The sequence below is a fragment of the Oratosquilla oratoria genome, chromosome 27, assembly GCF_046742065.1.
Source record: "Oratosquilla oratoria isolate Oo_2021 chromosome 27, ASM4674206v1, whole genome shotgun sequence".
In the NCBI taxonomy this organism is placed as follows: domain Eukaryota; kingdom Metazoa; phylum Arthropoda; class Malacostraca; order Stomatopoda; family Squillidae; genus Oratosquilla; species Oratosquilla oratoria.
In genome coordinates this window covers 37,700,378-37,722,533 of record NC_134803.1, presented here as the reverse complement: position 1 = coordinate 37,722,533, position 22,156 = coordinate 37,700,378, and the positions used below count along the sequence as shown (strand labels likewise).

The window sequence follows — 22,156 nt, the reverse complement described above, 5'->3', positions numbered from 1 at the left end:
TAACTTACCTGGCATAAGTACATAATGAGTGGTATCGAAATAACTGCCTTGTAGTTTTATGAAAAAAACTTTCTTACTATGAAGATGTAGTTGTAGGTGTTAAAGTAGATAGAAGAATGAATGTAAACGCGTGTGTTGATGTGCATGTATTTGTAGACGCTGCAGATGTTGAAAATGATTCAAGAAGTTGTTTTTTAGTTCCTGTAGATGTTCAAGTAGAATTGGGTGTAAATTATATGTTAGAGAAGAAATACTTAAGGTAGAATAAGATGAAGTGGATGTTGAAGATGAAGTAAAGATTGTAGTGGATATAGGAGTGGATGTAAGTGAGGACGAATAAGTGGATGTCGATATAGATGTAGTTCTGGATGATGGAATTAATGTAGATTTTGCACATAATGTAACTCCATTGATTTCGAAGCATCTGTTGAAATAGTTGCTGAGATCGTTCATACAAAAGTAAATGTTGAGATAAAGGTAGATGTAGATACTGAAGTAGTGGTTCCTACAATGGAAGTGGATGTTGAGGCTGAAGTGGATGCTGAAGTTGAAGTATTCATGGTAGAGCAGGAAGTACGATTAGGACTTCAAGAAGTATTTCTTGATGTTGGAGATGAAATGGCTGTGAAGAAATAATAGATGAAGTAGAAGTGAACGTTGAAGTAGATGTTTTCGGCAATGAATAAGTAGATGTAGAAGAAGAGATAGGGATGAAAGTAGAAGTAAATATCGATGTAAATGACGAAGTTGGAGATGTAAATGCATAGACAGATATTAAGCAATAGCTCGAGATAGGTGTTCAGGTAGATACTGAAGTTGAAGTAGGTATAGATGTTGAAACAGTAGTTTCCGAGGCAAAAATAGATGCTCAGATTGAGGTTGAGGTTGAAGTACTAGAACTGGAAGTAGAAATAGTTGTTGAAGAACTCTTTTTTGATGTTGAGCCTGATGTAGATGCAGATGTTGAAAAAGAAGAACTTGAAGTGGATGTTGAAGGAGGTCCTGAGGTAGACGATGTCGGCGTTGATGTAGAAGTAGATGTTGAAGAAGTGGTAGATGTAGCAGTAACAGTGGATGTTGTTGTAGATGTACTCGTAGATATGGATGACGAAAATGATGTAGATCCAGAAGTCGAGATACTTGATGTAGATGTTGAACTGGATGTCGAAATAGAAGTTGATGTTGAAGATGATGTAGATGTCGGAGTAGAAGTAGTTGTTGAAGTTGATATTGTCGATGAAGTACTAGAAGTAGAAGTTGAGGTAGGGGTAGATGTAGAAGATGTAGTCGTTGATGTCGATGGTGAGGTAGGTGTAGATATTGAAGTAGTTGTTGACGCGGAAGTGGATGTTGATATTGAAGTAGAGAATGATGTCGACGTTGATGTAGAAGTAGATGTTACCGTTAAAGAAGTAGAAGTGGAAGCAGAGGTTGAAGATATTGATGAAGTTGTGGAAGATGAGGTAGGAGTAGAGGTTAAAGTTGAAGTAGATGTTAAAGTGGATGTAGAAGTTGAAGCTGATGTAGATGTTGAAGCAAAAGTAGTTGTTGAAGTGGAAGTGGGTGTTGAGATAGAAGTTGATGTGGACATTGTGCTAGTGGTAGAGGTGGAAGGAGATGTAGATATGGTAGATGACGTTGTTGATGTTGAAGTTGATGTAAATGTAGATGTTGAAATAGAAGTTGTTGAGGTGGAAGTGGATGCTGAAGTTGAAGTAGGTGTTGTAGTGGATAATGTCATCGTTGTAGAAGCAGATGTTGAAGTTGAAGAGGTAGTGGATGAAGTAGACATTGATGTAGAAGAGGAGGTTAATGTAGATATAGATGTTGAAACTGATGTAGTTGTTGAAGCAGAAGTCGTTGAAATGGAAGTGGGAGTTGAGAAAGAAGTTGATGTGGACGTTGATATGGAAGAGGTAGAAGTGGAAGAAGAGGTAGATATGGAAACCGACGTTGTTGATGTTGAAGTTGATGTAAGTGTAGATGTTGAAATAGAAGTTGTTGAGGTGGAGGTGGGTGCTGAAGTTGAAGTAGGTGTTGTAGTGGATGATGTCATCGTTGTAGAAGCAGATGTTGAAGTTGAAGAGCTAGTGGTTGAAGTAGACATTGATGTAGAAGAGGAGGTTAATGTTGAAGTAGATGTAGATGTTGAAGCTGATGTAGTTGTTGAAGCAGAAGTCGTTGAAATGGAAGTGGGTGTTGAGAAAGAAGTTGATATGGACATTGATATGGTAGATGTAGAAGTGGAAGAAGAGGTAGATATGGAAACCGACGTTGTTGATGTTGAAGTTAATGTAAGTGTAGATGTTGAAATAGAAGTTGTTGAGGTGGAAGTGGATGCTGAAGTTGAAGTAGGTGTTGTAGTGGATGATGTCATCGTTGTAGAAGCAGATATTGAAGTTGAAGATGTAGTGGTTGAAGTAGACATTGATGTAGAAGAGGAGGTTAATGTTGAAGTAGGTAGATGTTGAAGCTGATGTAGTTGTTGAAGCAGAAGTCGTTGAAATGGAAGTGGGAGTTGAGAAAGAGGTTGATGTGGACGTTGATATGGAAGAGGCAGAAGTGGAAGAAGAGGTAGATATGGAAACCGACGTTGTTGATGTTGAAGTTGATGTAAATGTAGATGTTGAAATAGAAGTTGTTGAGGTGGAAGTGGATCCTGATGTTGAAGTAGGTGTTGTAGTGGATGATGTCATCGTTGTAGAAGCAGATGTTGAAGTTGAAGAGGTAGTGGATGAAGTAGACATTGATGTAGAAGAGGAGGCTAATGTAGATGCAGATGTTGAAACTGATGTAGTTGTTGAAGCAGAAGTCGTTGGAATAGAAATGGGAGTTGAGAAAGAGGTTGATGTGGACGTTGATATGGTAGATGTAGAAGTGGAAGAAGAGGTAGATATGGAAACCGACGTTGTTGATGTTGAAGTAAGTGTAGATGTTGAAATAGAAGTTGTTGAGGTGGAGGTGGGTGCTGAAGTTGAAGTAGGTGTTGTAGTGGATGATGTCATCGTTGTAGAAGCAGATGCTGAAGTTGAAGAGCTAGTGGTTGAAGTAGACATTGATGTAGAAGAGGAGGTTAATGTTGAAGTAGATGTAGATGTTGAAGCTGATGTAGTTGTTGAAGCAGAAGTCGTTGAAATGGAAGTGGGTGTTGAGAAAGAAGTTGATATGGACATTGATATGGTAGATGTAGAAGTGGAAGAAGAGGTAGATATGGAAACCGACGTTGTTGATGTTGAAGTTAATGTAAGTGTAGATGTTGAAATAGAAGTTGTTGAGGTGGAAGTGGATGCTGAAGTTGAAGTAGGTGTTGTAGTGGATAATGTCATCGTTGTAGAAGCAGATGTTGAAGTTGAAGAGGTAGTGGTTGAAGTAGACATTGATGTAGAAGAGGAGGTTAATGTTGAAGTAGATGTAGATGTTGAAGCTGATGTAGTTGTTGAAGCAGAAGTCGTTGAAATAGAAGTGGGAGTTGAGAAAGAGGTTGATGTGGACGTTGATATGGTAGATGTAGAAGTGGAAGAAGAGGTAGATATGGAAACCGACGTTGTTGATGTTGAAGTTGAGGTAAGTGTAGATGTTGAAATAGAAGTTGTTGAGGTAGAAGTGGATCCTGAAGTTGAAGTAGGTGTTGTAGTGGATGATGTCATCGTTGTAGAAGCAGATGTTGAAGTTGAAGAGCTAGTGGTTGAAGTAGACATTGATGTAGAAGAGGAGGTTAATGTTGAAGTAGGTGTAGATGTTGAAGCTGATGTAGTTGTTGAAGCAGAAGAAGTCGTTGAAGTGGAAGTGGGTGTTGAGAAAGAAGTTGATGTGGACGTTGATATGGAAGAGGTAGAAGTGGAAGAAGAGGTAGATATGGAAACCGACGTTAATGATGTCGAAGTTGAGGTAAGTGTAGATGTTGAAATAGAAGTTGTTGAGGTGGAAGTGGATGCTGAAGTTGAAGTAGGTGTTGTAGTGGATGATGTCATCGTTGTAGAAGCAGATGTTGAAGTTGAAGAGGTAGTGGTTGAAGTAGACATTGATGTAGAAGAGGAGGTTAATGTTGAAGTAGATGTAGATGTTGAAGCTGATGTAGTTGTTGAAGCAGAAGTCGTTGAAATGGAAGTGGGTGTTGAGAAAGAAGTTGATATGGACATTGATATGGTAGATGTAGAAGTGGAAGAAGAGGTAGATATGGAAACCGACGTTGTTGATGTTGAAGTTAATGTAAGTGTAGATGTTGAAATAGAAGTTGTTGAGGTGGAAGTGGATGCTGAAGTTGAAGTAGGTGTTGTAGTGGATGATGTCATCGTTGTAGAAGCAGATGTTGAAGTTGAAGAGGTAGTGGTTGAAGTAGATATTGATGTAGAAGAGGAGGTTAATGTTGAAGTAGGTGTAGATGTTGAAGCTGATGTAGTTGTTGAAGCAGAAGTCGTTGAAATAGAAGTGGGAGTTGAGAAAGAAGTTGATGTGGACGTTGATATGGTAGATGTAGAAGTGGAAGAAGAGGTAGATATGGAAACCGACGTTGTTGATGTTGAAGTTGAGGTAAGTGTAGATGTTGAAATAGAAGTTGTTGAGGTAGAAGTGGATCCTGAAGTTGAAGTAGGTGTTGTAGTGGATGATGTCATCGTTGTAGAAGCAGATGTTGAAGTTGAAGAGCTAGTGGTTGAAGTAGACATTGATGTAGAAGAGGAGGTTAATGTTGAAGTAGGTGTAGATGTTGAAGCTGATGTAGTTGTTGAAGCAGAAGAAGTCGTTGAAGTGGAAGTGGGTGTTGAGAAAGAAGTTGATGTCGACGTTGATATGGAAGAGGTAGAAGTGGAAGAAGAGGTAGATATGGAAACCGACGTTGTTGATGTTGAAGTAAGTGTAGATGTTGAAATAGAAGTTGTTGAGGTGGAAGTGGATGCTGAAGTTGAAGTAGGTGTTGTAGTGGATGATGTCATCGTTGTAGAAGCAGATGTTGAAGTTGAAGAGGTAGTGGTTGAAGTAGACATTGATGTAGAAGAGGAGGTTAATGTTGAAGTAGATGTAGATGTTGAAGCTGATGTAGTTGTTGAAGCAGAAGTCGTTGAAATGGAAGTGGGTGTTGAGAAAGAAGTTGATATGGACATTGATATGGTAGATGTAGAAGTGGAAGAAGAGGTAGATATGGAAACCGACGTTGTTGATGTTGAAGTTAATGTAAGTGTAGATGTTGAAATAGAAGTTGTTGAGGTGGAAGTGGATGCTGAAGTTGAAGTAGGTGTTGTAGTGGATGATGTCATCGTTGTAGAAGCAGATGTTGAAGTTGAAGAGGTAGTGGTTGAAGTAGACATTGATGTAGAAGAGGAGGTTAATGTTGAAGTAGATGTAGATGTTGAAGCTGATGTAGTTGTTGAAACAGAAGTTGTTGAAATGGAAGTGGGAGTTGAGAAAGAAGTTGATGTGGACGTTGATATGGTAGAAGAAGAAGTGGAAGAAGAGGTAGATATGGAAGCCGACGTTGTTGGTGTTGATGTTGATGTAAGTGTAGATGTTGTAATAGAAGTTGTTGAGGTGGAAGTGGATGCTGAAGTTGAAGTAGGTGTTGTAGTGGATGATGTCATCGTTGTAGAAGCAGATGTTGAAGTTGAAGAGGTAGTGGTTGAAGTAGACATTGATGTAGAAGAGGTTAATGTTGAAGTAGATGTAGATGTTAAAGCTGATGTAGTTGTTGAAGCAGAAGTCGTTGAAATGGAAGTGGGAGTTGGGAAAGAAGTTGATGTGGACGTTGATATGGTAGATGTAGAAGTGGAAGAAGAGGTAGATATGGAAACCGACGTTGTTGATGTTGAAGTTGATGTAAGTGTAGATGTTGAAATAGAAGTTGTTGAGGTGGAAGTGGATGCTGAAGTTGAAGTAGGTGTTGTAGTGGATGATGTCATCGTTGTAGAAGCAGATGTTGAAGTTGAAGAGGTAGTGGTTGATATAGACATTGGTGTAGAAGAGGAGGTTAATGTTGAAGTAGATGTAGATGTTGAAGCTGATGTAGTTGTTGAAACAGAAGTTGTTGAAATGGAAGTGGGAGTTGAGAAAGAAGTTGATGTGGACGTTGATATGGTAGAAGAAGAAGTGGAAGAAGAGGTAGATATGGAAACCGACGTTGTTGATGTTGAAGTTAATGTAAGTGTAGATGTTGAAATAGAAGTTGTTGAGGTGGAAGTGGATGCTGAAGTTGAAGTAGGTGTTGTAGTGGATAATGTCATCGTTGTAGAAGCAGATGTTGAAGTTGAAGAGGTAGTGGTTGAAGTAGACATTGATGTAGAAGAGGAGGTTAATGTTGAAGTAGATGTAGATGTTGAAGCTGATGTAGTTGTTGAAGCAGAAGTCGTTGAAATAGAAGTGGGAGTTGAGAAAGAGGTTGATGTGGACGTTGATATGGTAGATGTAGAAGTGGAAGAAGACGTTGATGTTGAAGTTGAGGCAAGTGTAGATGTTGTAATAGAAGTTGTTGAGGTGGAAGTGGATGCTGAAGTTGAAGTAGGTGTTGTAGTGGATGATGTCATCGTTGTAGAAGCAGATGCTGAAGTTGAAGAGCTAGTGGTTGAAGTAGACATTGATGTAGAAGAGGAGGTTAATGTTGAAGTAGATGTAGATGTTGAAGCTGATGTAGTTGTTGATGCAGAAGTCGTTGAAATGGAAGTGGGAGTTGAGAAAGAAGTTGATGTGGACGTTGATATGGTAGATGTAGAAGTGGAAGAAGAGGTAGATATGGAAACCGACGTTGTTGATGTTGAAGTTAATGTAAGTGTAGATGTTGAAATAGAAGTTGAGGTAGAAGTAGATCCTGAAGTTGAAGTAGGTATTGTAGTGGATGATGTCATCGTTGTAGAAGCAGATGCTGAAGTTGAAGAGGTAGTGGTTGAAGTAGACATTGATGTAGAAGAGGAGGTTAATGTTGAAGTAGATGTAGATGTTGAAGCTGATGTAGTTGTTGATGCAGAAGAAGTCGTTGAAATGGAAGTGGGTGTTAAGAAAGATGATGTGGACGTTGTTATGGTAGATGTAGAAGTGGAAGAAGACGTTGTTGATGTTGAAGTTGAGGTAAGTGTAGATGTTGTAATAGAAGATGTTGAGGTGGAAGTGGATGCTGAAGTTGAAGTAGGTGTTGTAGTGGATGATGTCATCGTTGTAGAAGCAGATGTTGAAGTTGAAGAGGTAGTGGTTGAAGTAGACATTGATGTAGAAGAGGAGGTTAATGTTGAAGTAGATGTAGATGTTAAAGCTGATGTAGTTGTTGAAACAGAAGTCGTTGAAATGGAAGTGGGAGTTGAGAAAGAAGTTGATGTGGACGTTGATATGGTAGATGTAGAAGTGGAAGAAGAGGTAGATATGGAAACCGACGTTGTTGATGTTGAAGTTGATGTAAGTGTAGATGTTGTAATAGAAGTTGTTGAGGTGGAAGTGGATCCTGAAGTTGAAGTAGGTGTTGTAGTGGATGATGTCATCGTTGTAGAAGCAGATGTTGAAGTTGAAGAGGTAGTGGTTGAAGTAGACATTGATGTAGAAGAGGAGGTTAATGTTGAAGTAGATGTAGATGTTGAAGCTGAAGAAGTCGTTGAAATGGAAGTGGGAGTTGAGAAAGAAGTTGATGTGGACGTTGATATGGTAGAGGTAGAAGTGGAAGAAGAGGTAGATATGGAAACCGACGTTGTTGGTGTTGAAGTTGATGTTGAAATAGAAGTTGTTGAGGTGGAAGTGGATCCTGAAGTTGAAGTAGGTGTTGTAGCGGATGATGTCATCGTTGTAGAAGCAGATGTTGAAGTTGAAGAGGTAGTGGTTGATATAGACATTGATGTAGAAGAGGAGGTTGATGTTGAAGTAGATGTTGAAGCTGATGTAGTTGTTGAAGCAGAAGTCGTTGAAATGGAAGTAGGAGTTGAGAAAGGAGCTGATGTGGACGTTGATATGGAAGAGGTAGAAGTGGAAGAAGAGGTAGATATGGAAACCGACGTTGTTGACGTTGAAGTTGATGTAAGTGCTGATGTTGAAATAGAAGTTGTTGAGGTGGAAGTGGATGCTGAAGTTGAAGTAGGTGTTGTAGTGGATGATGTCATCGTTGTAGAAGATGCTGAAGTTGAAGAGGTAGTAGTTGAAGTAGACATTGATGTAGAAGAGGAGGTTAATGTTGAAGCTGATGTAGTTGTTGAAGCAGAAGAAGTCGTTGAAATAGAAGTGGGAGTTGAGAAAGAAGTTGATGTGGACGTTGATATGGTAGATGTAGCAGTGGAAGAAGATGTAGACATGGAAACCGAAGTTGTTGATGTTGAAGTTGATGTAAGTGTAGATGTTGAAATAGAAGTTGTTGAGGTGGAGGTGGATGCTGAGGTTGAAGTAGGTGTTGTAGTGGATGATGTCAGTGTTGATGTAGAAGCAGATGTTGATGTTGAAGAGGTTGAGGTGGAAGTAGACATTGGTGTAGAGATAGTGATTAATGTTACTGTAGATGTTGAAGTGGATGTAGAAGAAGTTGAATCTGATGTATATGTAGATGTTGAAGCAGGCGTAGTTGTTGGAGTGGAAGTGATTGTTGAGATAGAAGTTGATGTGGACGTTGGTATGGTAGAGATAGAAGTGGAGGAAGAGGTAGATATGGAAGATGTCGCTGTTGATGTTGAAGTTGAAGTAGGTGTAGATGTTGAAATGGAAGAAGTTGTTGAGGAGGAAGTGGTTGTCGATGTTAGAGTAGGTGATGTAGTGGATGATGTCAACGTTGATGTAGAAACAGATATTGAAGTTGAAGAGGTAGTGGTTGAGGTAGATATTGATGTAGAAATAGAGGGTATTGTTGAAGTAGATGTCGAAGAAGACGTAGAAGATAATGAATCTGGTGTAGATGTAGATGCTGAAACTGAAGTAGTTGTTGAAGTGGAGGTGGTTGTTGAGATAGTAGTTGATATGGATGTGGATGTACTAGAGGTAGAAGTGGGAGAAGAGGTAAATATGGAAGATGGCATTGTTGATGGTGAAGTTGTTGAGGTGGAAGTGGATGCTGATGTTGAAGTAGGTGTTGTAGTGTCTGTTGTAGAGATTAATGTAAAGGCAGATGTAAATATTGAAGATGTAGTTGTGGAAGTAGAAGTTGACGGTGGTATTGATGAAGTTGTGGCTGATGAGGTTGATGTAGATGTAGAGGTTAAAGTTGAAGTAGATAATGGAGTGGATGTTGATATAGAAGTCGATGAGGATGATGTTGAAGCTGATGCTGACGTAGATGTTGAAGCAGAAGTAGTTGTTGAAGAGGAACTGGGTGTTGAGATAGAAGTTGATGTGGACATTGATATGCTAGAGGCAGAGGAAGGTGAAGAGGTAGATATGGAAGATGGCGTTGTTGATGTTGAAGTTGAGGTAGGTGTAGATGTTGAAATGGAAGAAGTTGCTGAGATGGAAGTGGATGATGATAAGGTAGGTGTTGTAGTGGATGATGTCAACGTTGATGTAGAAGCAGATGATGAAGATGAAGAGGTAGAGGCGGAAATAGACATTGATGTATAAGTAGTTGTTAATGTTGCAGTAGATGGTGAAGTAGATGTAGACGATGTTGAATCTGATGTAGATGAAATAGAAGTAGTTGTTGAGATAGAAGTTGATGTGAACGTTGATGTGCTAGAGGTAGAAGTGGAGGAAGAAGTATATATTGAAGATGTTAATGTTGAAGTACTTTTAGATGTTGAAATGGAAGAAGTTGTTGAGGTGGAAGTGGATGTCGATGTTAAAGTATTTGTTGTAGTAGATGATGTCAACGTTGACGCAGAAACAGATATTAAAGTTGAAGGGGTAGTGGATGAGATAAACATTGATGTAGAAGTAGACGTTATTGTTGAAGTAGATGTTGAAAGATATGTAGAAGATAATGAACCTGAAACAGAAGTAGTTGTTGAAGTGGAAGTGGTTGTTGAGATAGGAGTTGATGTGGATGTACTAGAGGTAGAAGTGGGAGAAGAGGTAGATATGGAAGATGACGTTGTTGATGTTAAAGTTGAAGTAGGTGTAGATGTTGACATAGAAGAAGATATTGAGGTGGAAGTGGATGCTGATATTGAAGTAGGTGTTGTAGTGTCTGTTGTAAAGATTGGTGTAAAGGCAGATGATGTCAGCGTTGAGGTAGAAGCAGATATTGAAGTTGAAGAGGTAAAGGTGGAAGTGGATGTTGATGTAGAAGTAGAGACCAATGTTGAAGTAGATGGTGAATTGGATGTAGAGGATGTTGAAGGTGGTGTAGATGTAGATGTTGAAGTAGAAGTAGTTGGTGAAGTGAAAATCGGTGTTGTGAAAGAAGTTGATATGGACGTTGGTGTATTAGAGGTAGGAGTGGAAGAAGAGGTAGATATGGAAGATGACGTTGTTGAAGTTGAAGTAGGTGTAGATGTTGACGTAGAAGAAATTAAAGTGGAAGAGGATTCTGATGTTGGAGTAGGTGTTGTAGTGTCTGTTGTAAAGTTTGGTGTAAAGGCAGATGTAGATGTTGAAGATGTAGTTGCGGAAGTAGAAGTTAATGATGGTATTGATGAAGTTGTGGATAATGAGGTTGATGTAGATGTAGAGGTTAAAGTTGATACAGATACTGAAGTGGATGTTGATATAGAAGTCGATGAGGATAATGTTGTAGATGATGCTGACGTAGATGTTGAAGCAGAAGTAGTTGTTGAAGAAGAACTAGGTGTTGAGATAGAGGTTGATGTGGACATTGATGTGCTAGAAGTAGAAGTGGAGGAAGAGGTAGATATGGAAGATGGCGTTGTTGATGTTGAAGTTGAGGTAGGTGTAGATGTTGAAATGGAAGAAGTTGCTGAGATGGAAGTGGTTGATGATGTTGAAGTAGGTGTTGTAGTGGATGATGTCAACGTTGATGTAGAAGAAGAAATGATAATTGACGAGGTAGTGGTTGAAGTAGACATTGAGGTAGAAGAAGAGGTTAATGTTACAGTAGGTGTTGAAGATGTAGATGATAAAGCTGATGTAGATGTTGAAGCTGAAGTAATTGTTGAAGTGGAAATGGGTGTTGATATAGAAAGAGATGTAGATATTGATGTGCTAGAGGTAGAAGTGGAAGAAGACGTAGATATGGAAGATGGCGTTGTTAGTGTTGAAGTTGAGGTAGGTGTAGATGTTGAAATGGAAGGAGCTGTTGAGGTGGAAGTGGATGGTGATGCTGAAGCTGTAGTGAATAATGTCAACGTTGGTGTAGAAGCAGATGTTAAAGTCGAAGAGGTAGATATTGAAAATGACGTTGTTGATGCTGAAGTTGAGGTAGGTGTAGATGTTGAAATAGAAGACGTTGTTGAGGTGAAAGTGAATGTTGATGTTGAAGTAGTTGATGTAGTAGATGATGCCAACGTTGAAGTAGAAGTTAATACTGAAGTTGAAGAGGTAGAGGTGGAAGTAGATGTTGATGTAGAAGTAGAGGTCAATATTGAAGTAGATGGTGAAGTGGATGTAGAGGATATTGAAGGTGGTGTAGATGCAGATGTTGAAGTGAAAATCGGTGTTGTGAAAGAAGTTGATATGGACGTTGGTGTATTAGAGGTAGGAGTGGAAGAAGAGGTAGATATGGAGGATGACGTTGTTGAAGTTGAAGTAGGTGTAGATGTTGACATAGAAGAAGTTGAGGTGGGAGTGGAGGCTGGTGTAAAGATTGGTGTAAAGGCAGATGTAGATGTTGAAGATGTACTTGCAGAAGTAGAAGTTGATGACGGTATTGATGAAGTTGTGGCTGATAAGATTGATGTAGGTGTTGAGGTTAAAGCTGAAGTAGATATTGAAGTGGATGTTGATATAGAAGTCGATGAGGATAATGTTGTAGATGATGCTGACGTAGATGTTGAAGCAGAAGTAGTTGTTGAAGAGGAACTGGGTGTTGAAATAGAGTTTGATGTGGACATTGATGTGCTAGAGGTAGAAGTAGGAGAAGAGGTAGATATGGAAGATGGCGTTGTTGATGTTGAAGTTGAGGTAAGTGTAGATGTTGAAATGGGAGAAGTTGCTGAGGTGGAAGTGTATGTTGATGTTGAAGTATGTGTTGAAGTGTCTGTTGTGAAGATTGGTGTAAAGGCAGATGTAGATGTTGAAGAGGTAGAAGAGGATATTGATATTGAAGTTGTAGATGATGACGATGTAGATGTAGAGGTTAATGTCGAAGTAGATGTTGAAGTGGATGGTGAGAAGGAAATTGATGTAGAAGATGATGTAGATGCTGAAGTAGTAGTTGTTGAAATGGAACTGGATGTTGAGATAGAAGTTGATGTGCTAGAGGCAGAGGTGAAAGAAGACGTTGATATGGAAGATGATGTTGTTAATGTCGAAGTAGATGTTGAAGTGGATGGTGAGAAAGAACTTGATGTAGAAGAAGATGATGTAGATGCTGAAGTAGTAGTTGTTGAAATGGAACTGGATGTTGAGATAGAAGTTGATGTGCTAGAGGCAGAGGTGACAGAAGACGTAGATATGGAAGATGATGTTGATGTTGAAGTCGAGGTAGGTGTAGGTGTTGAAATGGAAGGTGTTGAAATGGAAGTGGATGTTGATGTTGTACTAGACGATGTCAACGTTGTTGTAGAAGTAGATGCTGAAGTTGAAGAGGTAAAGGTGGAAGTAGACGTTGATGGAGAAGTAGATGTTGAAATAGATGTAGAAGATGTTGAAGTTAATGAAGATGTAGATGTTGAAGCAGAAATATTTGTTAAAGTGGAGGTGGTTGTTGAGACAGAAGTTGATGTGGACGTTGATGGGCTAGAGGTAGAAGTGGAAGAAGATATAGATATGGAAGATGATGTTGACGTTAAAGTTGAAGTAGGTGTAGATGTTGAAATAGAAGAGGTTGTTGAGGTGGATGTTGATGTTGAAATAGGTGTTGTAGTGGATGATGTCAACGTTGATGTAGAAGCAGAAGTTGAAGTTGGAGAGGGTGAGGTGAAAGTAGATGTTAGTGTAGAAGTAGAGGCTAATGTTGAAGTAGATGTTGAGATATATGTAGAAGACGTTAAAGCTGATGTAGTTGTAGATGTTGGAGCAGAAGTAGTTGTTGAAGTGGAAGTGGGTGTAGAGATAGAAGTTGATGTGGACGTTGATGGGCTAGAGGTAGAAGTGGAAGAGGATGTCGTTGTCGATGTAGAAGATGTTGATGTAGATGTTGCAGCAGAAGTGGTTGTTGAAGTGGAAGTGAGTGTAGACATAGAAGTTGATGTGGACGTTGATGGGTTAGAGGTAGAAGTGAAAGATGTTGTCGATGTAGATGTTGATATTGATGTAGCTGTAGATGTTGAAGTGGAAGTGGGTGTAGAGACAGAAGTTGATGTGGACGTTGATGGGCTAGAGGTAGAAGTGGAAGAAGATGTCGTTGTCGATGTAGAGGATGTTGATGCTGATGTAGTTGTAGATGTTGAAGCAGAAGTAGTTGTTGAAGTGGAAGTTGGTGTAGAGATAGAAGTTGATGTGAACGTTGATGGGCTAGAGGTAGAAGTAGAAGAGGATGTCGTTGTCGATGTAGAAAATGTTGATGCTGATGTAGCTGTAGATGTTGAAGCAGAAGTAGTTGTTGAAGTGGAAGTGGGTGTAGAGATAGAAGTTGATGTGAACGTTGATGGGCTAGAGGTAGAAGTGGAAGAAGATGTCGTTGTTGATGTAGAGAATGTTGATGCTGATGTAGTTGTAGACGTTGAAGCAGAAGTAGTTGTTGAAGTGGAAGTGGGTGTAGAGATAGAAGTTGATGTGGACGTTGATGGGCTAGAGGTAGAAATGGAGGAAGATGTCGTTGTTGATGTAGAGAATGTTGATGCTGATGTAGTTGTAGACGTTGAAGCAGAAGTGGTTGTTGAAGTGGAAGTGGGTGTTGAGATAGAAGTTGATGTGGAGGTTGATGGGCTAGAGGTAGAAGTGGAAGAAGATGTCGTTGTCGATATAAAAGAAGTTGATGACGATGTAGTTGCAGATGTTGAAGCAGAAGTAGTTGTTGAAGTGGAAGTGGGTGTAGAGATAGAAGTTGATGTGAACGTTGATGGGCTAGAGGTAGAAGTGGAAGAAGATGTCGTCGATGTAGATGTTACTGATGAAGCTGTAGATGTTGAAGCAGAGGTAGTTGTTGAAGTGGAAGTGGGTGTAGAGATAGAAGTTGATGTGAACGTAGATGGGCTAGAGATAAAAGTGGAAGATGTCGTTGTCAAGGTAAAAGATGTTGGTGCTGATGTAGTTGTTGGTGTTGAAGCAGAAGTAGTTGTTGAAGTGGAAGTGGGTGTAGAGATAGAAGTTGATGTGGACGTTGATGGGCTAGAGGTAGAAGTGAAAGAAGATGTTGTTATCGATGTAGAGGATGTTGATGCTGATGTAGCTGTAGATGTTGAAGCAGAAGTAGTTGTTGAAGTGGAAGTGGGTGGAGCGATAGAAGTTGATGTGGACGTTGATGGGTTAGGGGTAAAAGTGGAAGAAGATGACGTTGTCAATGTTGATGTTGATATAGTTGTAGATGTTGAAGCAGAAGTAGTTGTTGAAGTGGAAGTGGGTGTTGAGATAGAAGTTGATGGGGACGTTGATGGGCTAGAGGTAGAAGTGGAAGAAGATGTCGTTGTCGATGTAGAAGATGTTGATGCTGATGTAGTTGTAGATGTTGAAGCAGAAGTAGTTGTTGAAGTGGAAGTGGGTGTAGAGATAGAAGTTGATGTGGACGTTGATGGGCTAGAGGTAGAAGTGGAAGAAGATGTCGTTGTCGATGTAGAAGGTGTTGATCCTGATGTAGTTGTAGATGTTGAAGCAGAAGTAGTTGTTAAAGTGGAAGTGGGTGTAGAGATAGAAGTTGATGTGGACGTTGATGGGCTAGAGGTAGAAGTGGAAGAAGATGTCGTTGTCGATGTAGAGGATGTTGATGCTGATGTAGTTGTAGATGTTGAAGCAGAAGTAGTTGTTGAAGTGGAAGTGGGTGTAGAGATAGAAGTTGATGCGGAGGTTGATGGGCTAGAGGTAGATGTGGAAGAAGATGTCGTTGTCGATGTAGAGGATGTCGATGCTGATGTAGTTGTAGATGTTGAAGCAGAAGTAGTTGTTGAAGTGGAAGTGGGTGTAGAGATAGAAGTTGATGTGGACGTTGATGGGCTAGAGGTAGAAGTGAAAGAAGATGTTGTCGATGTAGAGGATGTTGATGCTGATGTAGTTGTAGATGTTGGAGCAGAAGTAGTTGTTGAGGTGGAAGTGGGTGTAGAGATAGAAGTTGATGTGGATGGTGATGGGGTAGAGGTAGAAGTGGAAGAAGATGTCGCTGTTGATGTAGATGTTGATGCTGATGTAGGTGTAGATGTTGAAGCAGTAGTTGTTGAAGTGGAAGTGGATGTAGAGATAGAAGTTGATATGGACGTTGATGGGCTAGAGGTAGAAGTGGAAGAAGATATCGTTATCGATGTAGAGGATGTTGATGCTGATGTAGTTGTAGATGTTGAAGCAAAAGTAGTTGTTGAAGTGGAAGTGAGTATTGAAATGGAAGTTGATGTGGACGTTGATGGGCTAGAAGTAGATGTGAAAGAAGATGTCGTTGTCGATGTAGAAGATGCTGATGCTGATGTAGTTGTAGATGCTGAAGCAGAAGTAGTTGTTGAAGTGGAAGTGGGTGTAGACATAGAAGTTGATGTGGACGTTGATGGGCTAGAGGTAGAAGTGGAAGAAGATGTTGTTGTCGATGTAGAAGGTGTTGATGTTGATGTAGTTGTAGATGTTGAAGCAGAAGTAGTTGTTGAAGTGGAAATGGGTGTAAAGATAGAAGTTGATGTGGACGTTGATGGGCTAGAGGTAGAAGTGGAAGAAGATGCCATTGTCGATGAAGAAGACGTTGATGCTGATGTAGTTGTAGATGTTGGAGCAGAAGTAGTTGTTGAAGTGGAAGTGGGTGTAGAGATAGAAGTTGATGTGGACGTTGATGGGCTAGAGGTAGAAGTTGAAGAAGATGTCGTTGATGATGTAGAAGATGTTGATGCTGATGTAGTTGTAGATGTTGAAGCAGAAGTAGTTGAAGTGGAAGTGGATGTAGAGGTTGAAGTTGATGTGGACGTTGATGGGCTAGAGGTAGAAGTGGAAGAAGATGTCATTGTTGATGTAGAAGATGTTAATGCTGATGTAGCTGTAGATGTTGAAGTGGAAGTGGGTGTAGAGATAGAAGTTGATGTGGACGTTGATGGGCTAGAGGTAGAAGTGGAAGAAGATGTCGTTGTCGATGTAGAGGATGTCGATGCTGATGTAGTTGTAGATGTTGAAGCAGAAGTAGTTGTTGAAGTGGAAGTGTGTGTAGAGATAGAAGTTGATGTGGACGTTGATGGGCTAGAGGTAGAAGTGGAAGAAGATGTCATTGTCGATGAAGAAGACGTTAATGCTGATGTAGCTGTAGATGTTGAAGCAGAAGTAGTTATTGAAGTGGAAGTGGGTGTAGAGATAGAAGTTGATGTGGACGTTGATGGGCTAGAGGTAGAAGTGGAAGAAGATGTCGTTGATGATGTAGATGTTGATGCTGATGTAGTTGTAGATGTTGAAGCAGAAGTAGTTGTTGAAGTGGAAGTGGGTGTAGAGGTTGAAGTTGATGTGGACGTTGATGGGCTAGAGGTAGAAGTGGAAGAAGATGTCGTTGTTGATGTAGAAGATGTTGATGCTGATGTAGTTGTTGAAGCAGAAGTAGTTGTTGAAGTGGAAGTGGGTGTAGAGATAGAAGTTGATGTGGACGTTGATGGGCTAGAGGTAGAAGTGGAAGATATCGTTGTTGATGTAGAAGATGTTGATGCTGATATAGTTGTAGATGTTGAAGCAGAAGTAGTTGTTGAAGTGGAAGTGGGTGTAGAGATAGAAGTTGATGTGGACGTTGATGGGCTAGAGGTAGAAGTGGAAGATGATGTCGTCGTCGATGTAGAGGATGTTGATGCTGATGTAGCTGTAGATGTTGAAGCAGAAGTAGTTGTTAAAGTGGAAGTGGGTGTAGAGATAGAAGTTGATGTGGACGTTGATGGGCTAGAGGTAGAAGTGGAAGAAGATGTCGTTGTCGATGTAGAGGATGTTGATGTAGTTGTAGACGTTAAAGCAAAAGTAGTTGTTGAAGTGGAAGTGGGTGTAGAGATAGAAGTTGATGTGGACGTTGATGGGCTAGACGTAGAAGTGGAAGAAGATGTCGTTGTTGATGTAGATGTTGATGCTGATGTAGTTGTAGATGTTGAAGCAGAAGTAGTTGTTGAAGTGGAAGTGGGTGTAGAGATAGAAGTTGATGTGGACGTTGATGGGGTAGAGGTAGAAGTGGAAGAAGATGTCGTTGTTGATGTAGAAGATGTTGATGCTGATGTAGTTGTAGATGTTGAAGCAGAAGTAGTTGTTGAAGTGGAAGTGGGTGTAGAGATAGAAGTTGATGTGGACGTTGATGGGCTAGAGGTAGAAGTGGAAGATGATGTCGATGTAGAGGATGTTGATGCTGATGTAGCTGTAGATGTTGAAGCAGAAGTAGTTGTTGAAATGGAAGTGGGTGTAGAGATAGAAGTTGATGTGGAGGTTGATGAGCTAGAGGTAGAAGTGGAAGAAGATGTCGTTGTCGATGTAGAGGATGTTGATGCTGATGTAGTTGTAGATGTTGAAGCAGAAGTAGTTGTTGAAGTGGAAGTGGGTGTAGAGATAGAAGTTGATGTGGACGTTGATGGGCTAGAGGTAGAAGTGAAAGAAGATGTTGTTGATGTAGAGGATGTTGATGCTGATGTAGCTGTAGATGTTGGAGCAGAAGTAGTTGTTGAAGTGGAAGTGGGTGTAGAGATAGAAGTTGATGTGGACGTTGATGAGGTAGAGGTAGATGTGGAAGATGTCGTTGTCGATGTAGAAGATGCTGATGTTGATGTAGCTGTAGATGTTGAAGCAGAAGTAGTTGTTGAAGTGGAAGTGGGTGTAGAGATAGAAGTTGATGTGGACGTTGATGGGCTAGAGGTAGAAGTGGAAGAAGATATCGTTGTTGATGGTGATGTAGTTGTAGAAGTGGAAGTAATTGTTGAAGTGGAAGTGGGTGTAGAGATAGAAGTTGATGTGGACGTTGATGTGTTAGAGCTAGAAATGGAAGAGGTAGATGTGGATGATGACGTTGTTGATGTTGAAGTTGATGTAGGTGTAGCTGTTGAAATGGAAGAAGCTGTTGAGGTGGATGTTGATGTTGAAGTAGGTGCTGTAGTGGATGATGTCAAAATTGGTGTAGAAACAGATGTAGATGTTGACGAGGTAGAAGTGGATGGAGATGTTGATATTGATAAAGTTGTGAATGATGAAGTTGATGTAGATGTAGAGGTGATGGTACTTGTGGAAGTAGATGTTGAAGTGGAAGATGAAAGAGAAGTTGGTATAGATGATGTTGAAGCAGAAGTTGTAGAAGTAGATGTAGTAGCATATATTGGGGTAGATGTTGAAGTGGATATTGAGATAGATAATATAGAAGACATTATTGATGAGGTAGTTGAAGTAGAAGTGATTGTTGAAATGGAACTGGGTGTTGAGATAGAGTTGGTTGTGGATGTTAAAATACTAGAGGTAGACGTGGATGTGGTCTTTGAAGTACTAGATGTAGAAGTGGAAGCAGAAGTAGATATCGTAGATGTACTTGTAGATGTTGAAGTTAACGTAGATGTACTTGTGGATGTGGAAATGAAGGAAGATATAGATGTTGGAGTAGAGGTGGATACGCTCTTTGAAGTAAAAGTTGATGTAGATCCTGACGCAGTGGAGATAGAAGAGGTAATTGATAATATGGAAGATGAGGTAACTGTAAATGTTGAAGTAGAAGTCGAAGTGGAAGTTAAAATTGAAGTAGATGACAAAGTAGATGAATATGATGAGGTCGGAGGAACCCACTGGCAACAAGACATGCCGTCTATACATGGTTCCACGTCTTGGATTATTGTGCATTCACCAGGGTTGTCTGTACAGTACCCTCCAACCATATGACACGTTGGAAGTCGTCGTTTGCAACAAACTTTGTTTTCCTTGCAAGGTTTCACCCCTTTGACAACATGACAGTCACCGCCATCCACTCTGCAAACCCCACCGCTCTTCCTGCAGGATTGCGAGACTCCTTTGCAACAGACTTTAGCGTCCTTGCAAGGTTTCACTCCTTCGACGACTGACAACATGACAGTCACCGCCATCCACTCTGCAAACCCCACCGCTCTTCCTGCAGGATTGCGAGACTCCTTTGCAACAGACTTTAGCGTCCTTGCAAGGTTTCACTCCTTCGACGACATCACAGTCACCACCATCCACTCTGCAAGTCCCACCGCTCTTCCTGCAGGATTGCGAGGCTACTTTGCAACAGACTTTGCCATCCTTGCAAGGTTTCACTCCTTCGACGACATCACAGTCACCGTCATTTACTCTGCAAGTCCCACCGCTCTTCCTGCAGGATTGCGAGGCTTCTTTACAACAGACTTTGCCGTTCTTGCAGGGTTTCACTCCCTCGACGACATCACAGTCACCGTCTTCCACTCTGCAAATCCCACCGCTCTTCCTGCAGGATTGCGAGGCTTCTTTGCAACAGACTTTGCCGTCTTTGCAAGATTTCACTCCCTCGACGACATCACAGTCACCGTCATCCACTCTGCAAGTCCCACCGCTCTTCCTGCAGGATTGCGAGGCTTCTTTGCAACAGACTTTGCCATCCTTGCAAGAGCTCACTCCCTCGACGACATCACAGTCACCGTCATCCACTCTGCAAGTCCCACCGCTCTTCCTGCAGGATTGCGAGGCTTCCTTGCAACAGACTTTGCCATCCTTGCAAGAGCTCACTCCCTTGACGACATCACAGTCACCGTCATCCACTCTGCAAGTCCCACCGCTCTTCCTGCAGGATTGCGAGGCTTCCTTGCAACAGACTTTGCCATCCTTGCAAGAGCTCACTCCCTTGACGACATCACAGTCACCGCCATTTACTCTGCAAGTCCCACCGCTCTTCCTGCAGGATTGCGAGGCTTCCTTGCAACAGACTTTGCCATCCTTGCAAGAGCTCACTCCCTTGACGACATCACAGTCACCGCCATTTACTCTGCAAGTCCCACCGCTCTTCCTGCAGGATTGCGAGGCTTCTTTGCAACAGACTTTGTTGTCCTTGCAAGGTTTCACTCCCTTGACGACATCACAGTCACCGCCATCCACTGTGCAAGTGCCACCGCTCTTCCTGCAGGATTGCAAGGCTCTTTTGCAACAGACTTTGCCGTCCTTGCAAGGTTCCACTCCCTTGACGACATCACAGTCACTGCCATCCACTGTGCAAGTCCCACCGCTCTTCCTGCAGGATTGCGAGGCTCTTTTGCAACAGACTTTGCCATTCTTGCAAGAATTCACTCCTTTGACGACATGACAGTCACCATCATTTACTCTGCAAGTCCCACCGCTCTTCCTGCAGGATTGCGAGGCTTCCTTGCAACAGACTTTGCCGTCCTTGCAAGGCTTCACTCCCTCGACGACATCACAGTTACCGTCATTCACTGTGCAAGCCCCACCGTTCTTCCTGCAGGATTGCGAGACTTCTTTGCAACACACTTTGCCATCCTTGCAAGAGCTCACTCCCTCGACGACATCACAGTCACCGTCTTCCACTCTGCAAGTGCCACCCCTCTTCCTGCAGGATTGCGAGACTTCCTTGCAACAGACTTTGCCATCCTTGCAAGAGTTCACTCCCTCGACAACATCACAATCACCGTCTTCCACTCTGCAAGTCCCACCTCTCTTCCTGCAGGATTGCGAGGCTCTTTTGCAACATACTTTGTTGTCCTTGCAATTTTTCACTCCCTCGACGACATCACAGTCACCGCTATCCACTCTGCAAGTCCCACCGCTCTTCCTGCAGGATTGCGAGGCTCTTTTGCAACAGACTTTGCCATTCCTGCAAGAATTCACTCCTTTGACGACATGACAGTCACCATCATTTACTCTGCAAGTCCCACCGCTCTTCCTGCAGGATTGCGAGGCTTCCTTGCAACAGACTTTGCCATCCTTGCAAGAGCTCACTCCCTCGACGACATCACAGTCACCGCCATTTACTCTGCAAGTCCCACCGCTCTTCCTGCAGGATTGCGAGGCTCTTTTGCAACAGACTTTGCCGTCCTTGCAAGAATTCACTTCTTTGACAACATGACAGTCACCGTCATTTACTCTGCAAGTCCCACCGCTCTTCCTGCAGGATTGCGAGGCTCTTTTGCAACAGACTTTGCCATTCCTGCAAGAATTCACTCCTTTGACGACATGACAGTCACCATCATTTACTCTGCAAGTCCCACCGCTCTTCCTGCAGGATTGCGAAGCTTCCTTGCAACAGACTTTGCCGTCCTTGCAAGGCTTCACTCCCTCGACGACATCACAGTTACCGTCATTCACTGTGCAAGTCCCACCGCTCTTGCTGCAGGATTGCGAGACTTCCTTGCAACAGACTTTGCCATCCTTGCAAGAGCTCACTCCCTCGACGACATCACAGTCACCGTCTTCCACTCTGCAAGTGCCACCCCTCTTCCTGCAGGATTGCGAGACTTCCTTGCAACAGACTTTGCCATCCTTGCAAGAGTTCACTCCCTCGACAACATCACAATCACCGTCTTCCACTCTGCAAGTCCCACCGCTCTTCCTGCAGGATTGCGAGGCTCTTTTGCAACATACTTTGTTGTCCTTGCAATTTTTCACTCCCTCGACGACATCACAGTCACCGCTATCCACTCTGCAAGTCCCACCGCTCTTCCTGCAGGATTGCGAGGCTCCTTTGCAACAGACTTTGCCATTCCTGCAAGAATTCACTCCTTTGACGACATGACAGTCACCGTCATTCACTGTGCAAGTCCCACCGCTCTTCCTGCAGGATTGCGAAGCTTCCTTGCAACAGACTTTGCCATCCTTGCAAGGTTTCACTCCCTCGACGACATCACAGTCACCGCCATTTACTGTGCAAGTCCCACCGCTCTTCCTGCAGGATTGCGAGACTTCCTTGCAACAGACTTTGCCATCCTTGCAAGAGCTCACTCCCTCGACAACATCACAGTCACCGTCTTCCACTCTGCAAGTGCCACCCCTCTTCCTGCAGGATTGCGAGACTTCCTTGCAACAGAGTTTGCCATCCTTGCAAGAGTTCACTCCCTCGACAACATCACAATCACCGTCTTCCACTCTGCAAGTCCCACCGCTCTTC

General features: G+C 41.9%; 1 protein-coding gene across 1 annotated transcript in view; it reads left to right on the top strand.

Moving 5' to 3' along the window:
* The window catches only part of LOC143039809 (uncharacterized), a 20,768-nt gene extending 293 nt beyond the window's left edge, over positions 1-20,475 (top strand). Inside the window, exons 2-17 of the mRNA XM_076210056.1 lie at positions 422-624; positions 786-2,408; positions 2,461-2,983; positions 3,089-3,304; positions 3,410-3,949; positions 4,055-4,909; positions 5,015-5,869; positions 5,900-6,808; positions 6,914-7,111; positions 7,253-7,485; positions 7,522-9,471; positions 9,514-15,214; positions 15,281-17,074; positions 17,168-18,914; positions 19,209-19,917; positions 20,012-20,475. Coding sequence (XP_076066171.1) covers positions 422-624; positions 786-2,408; positions 2,461-2,983; positions 3,089-3,304; positions 3,410-3,949; positions 4,055-4,909; positions 5,015-5,869; positions 5,900-6,808; positions 6,914-7,111; positions 7,253-7,485; positions 7,522-9,471; positions 9,514-15,214; positions 15,281-17,074; positions 17,168-18,914; positions 19,209-19,917; positions 20,012-20,341 — 18,386 coding nt within the window. The 3' untranslated portion in view covers positions 20,342-20,475. The remainder of the gene's footprint in view (positions 1-421; positions 625-785; positions 2,409-2,460; positions 2,984-3,088; positions 3,305-3,409; positions 3,950-4,054; positions 4,910-5,014; positions 5,870-5,899; positions 6,809-6,913; positions 7,112-7,252; positions 7,486-7,521; positions 9,472-9,513; positions 15,215-15,280; positions 17,075-17,167; positions 18,915-19,208; positions 19,918-20,011) is intronic.
* The last annotated feature ends 1,681 nt before the right edge of the window (positions 20,476-22,156 follow it).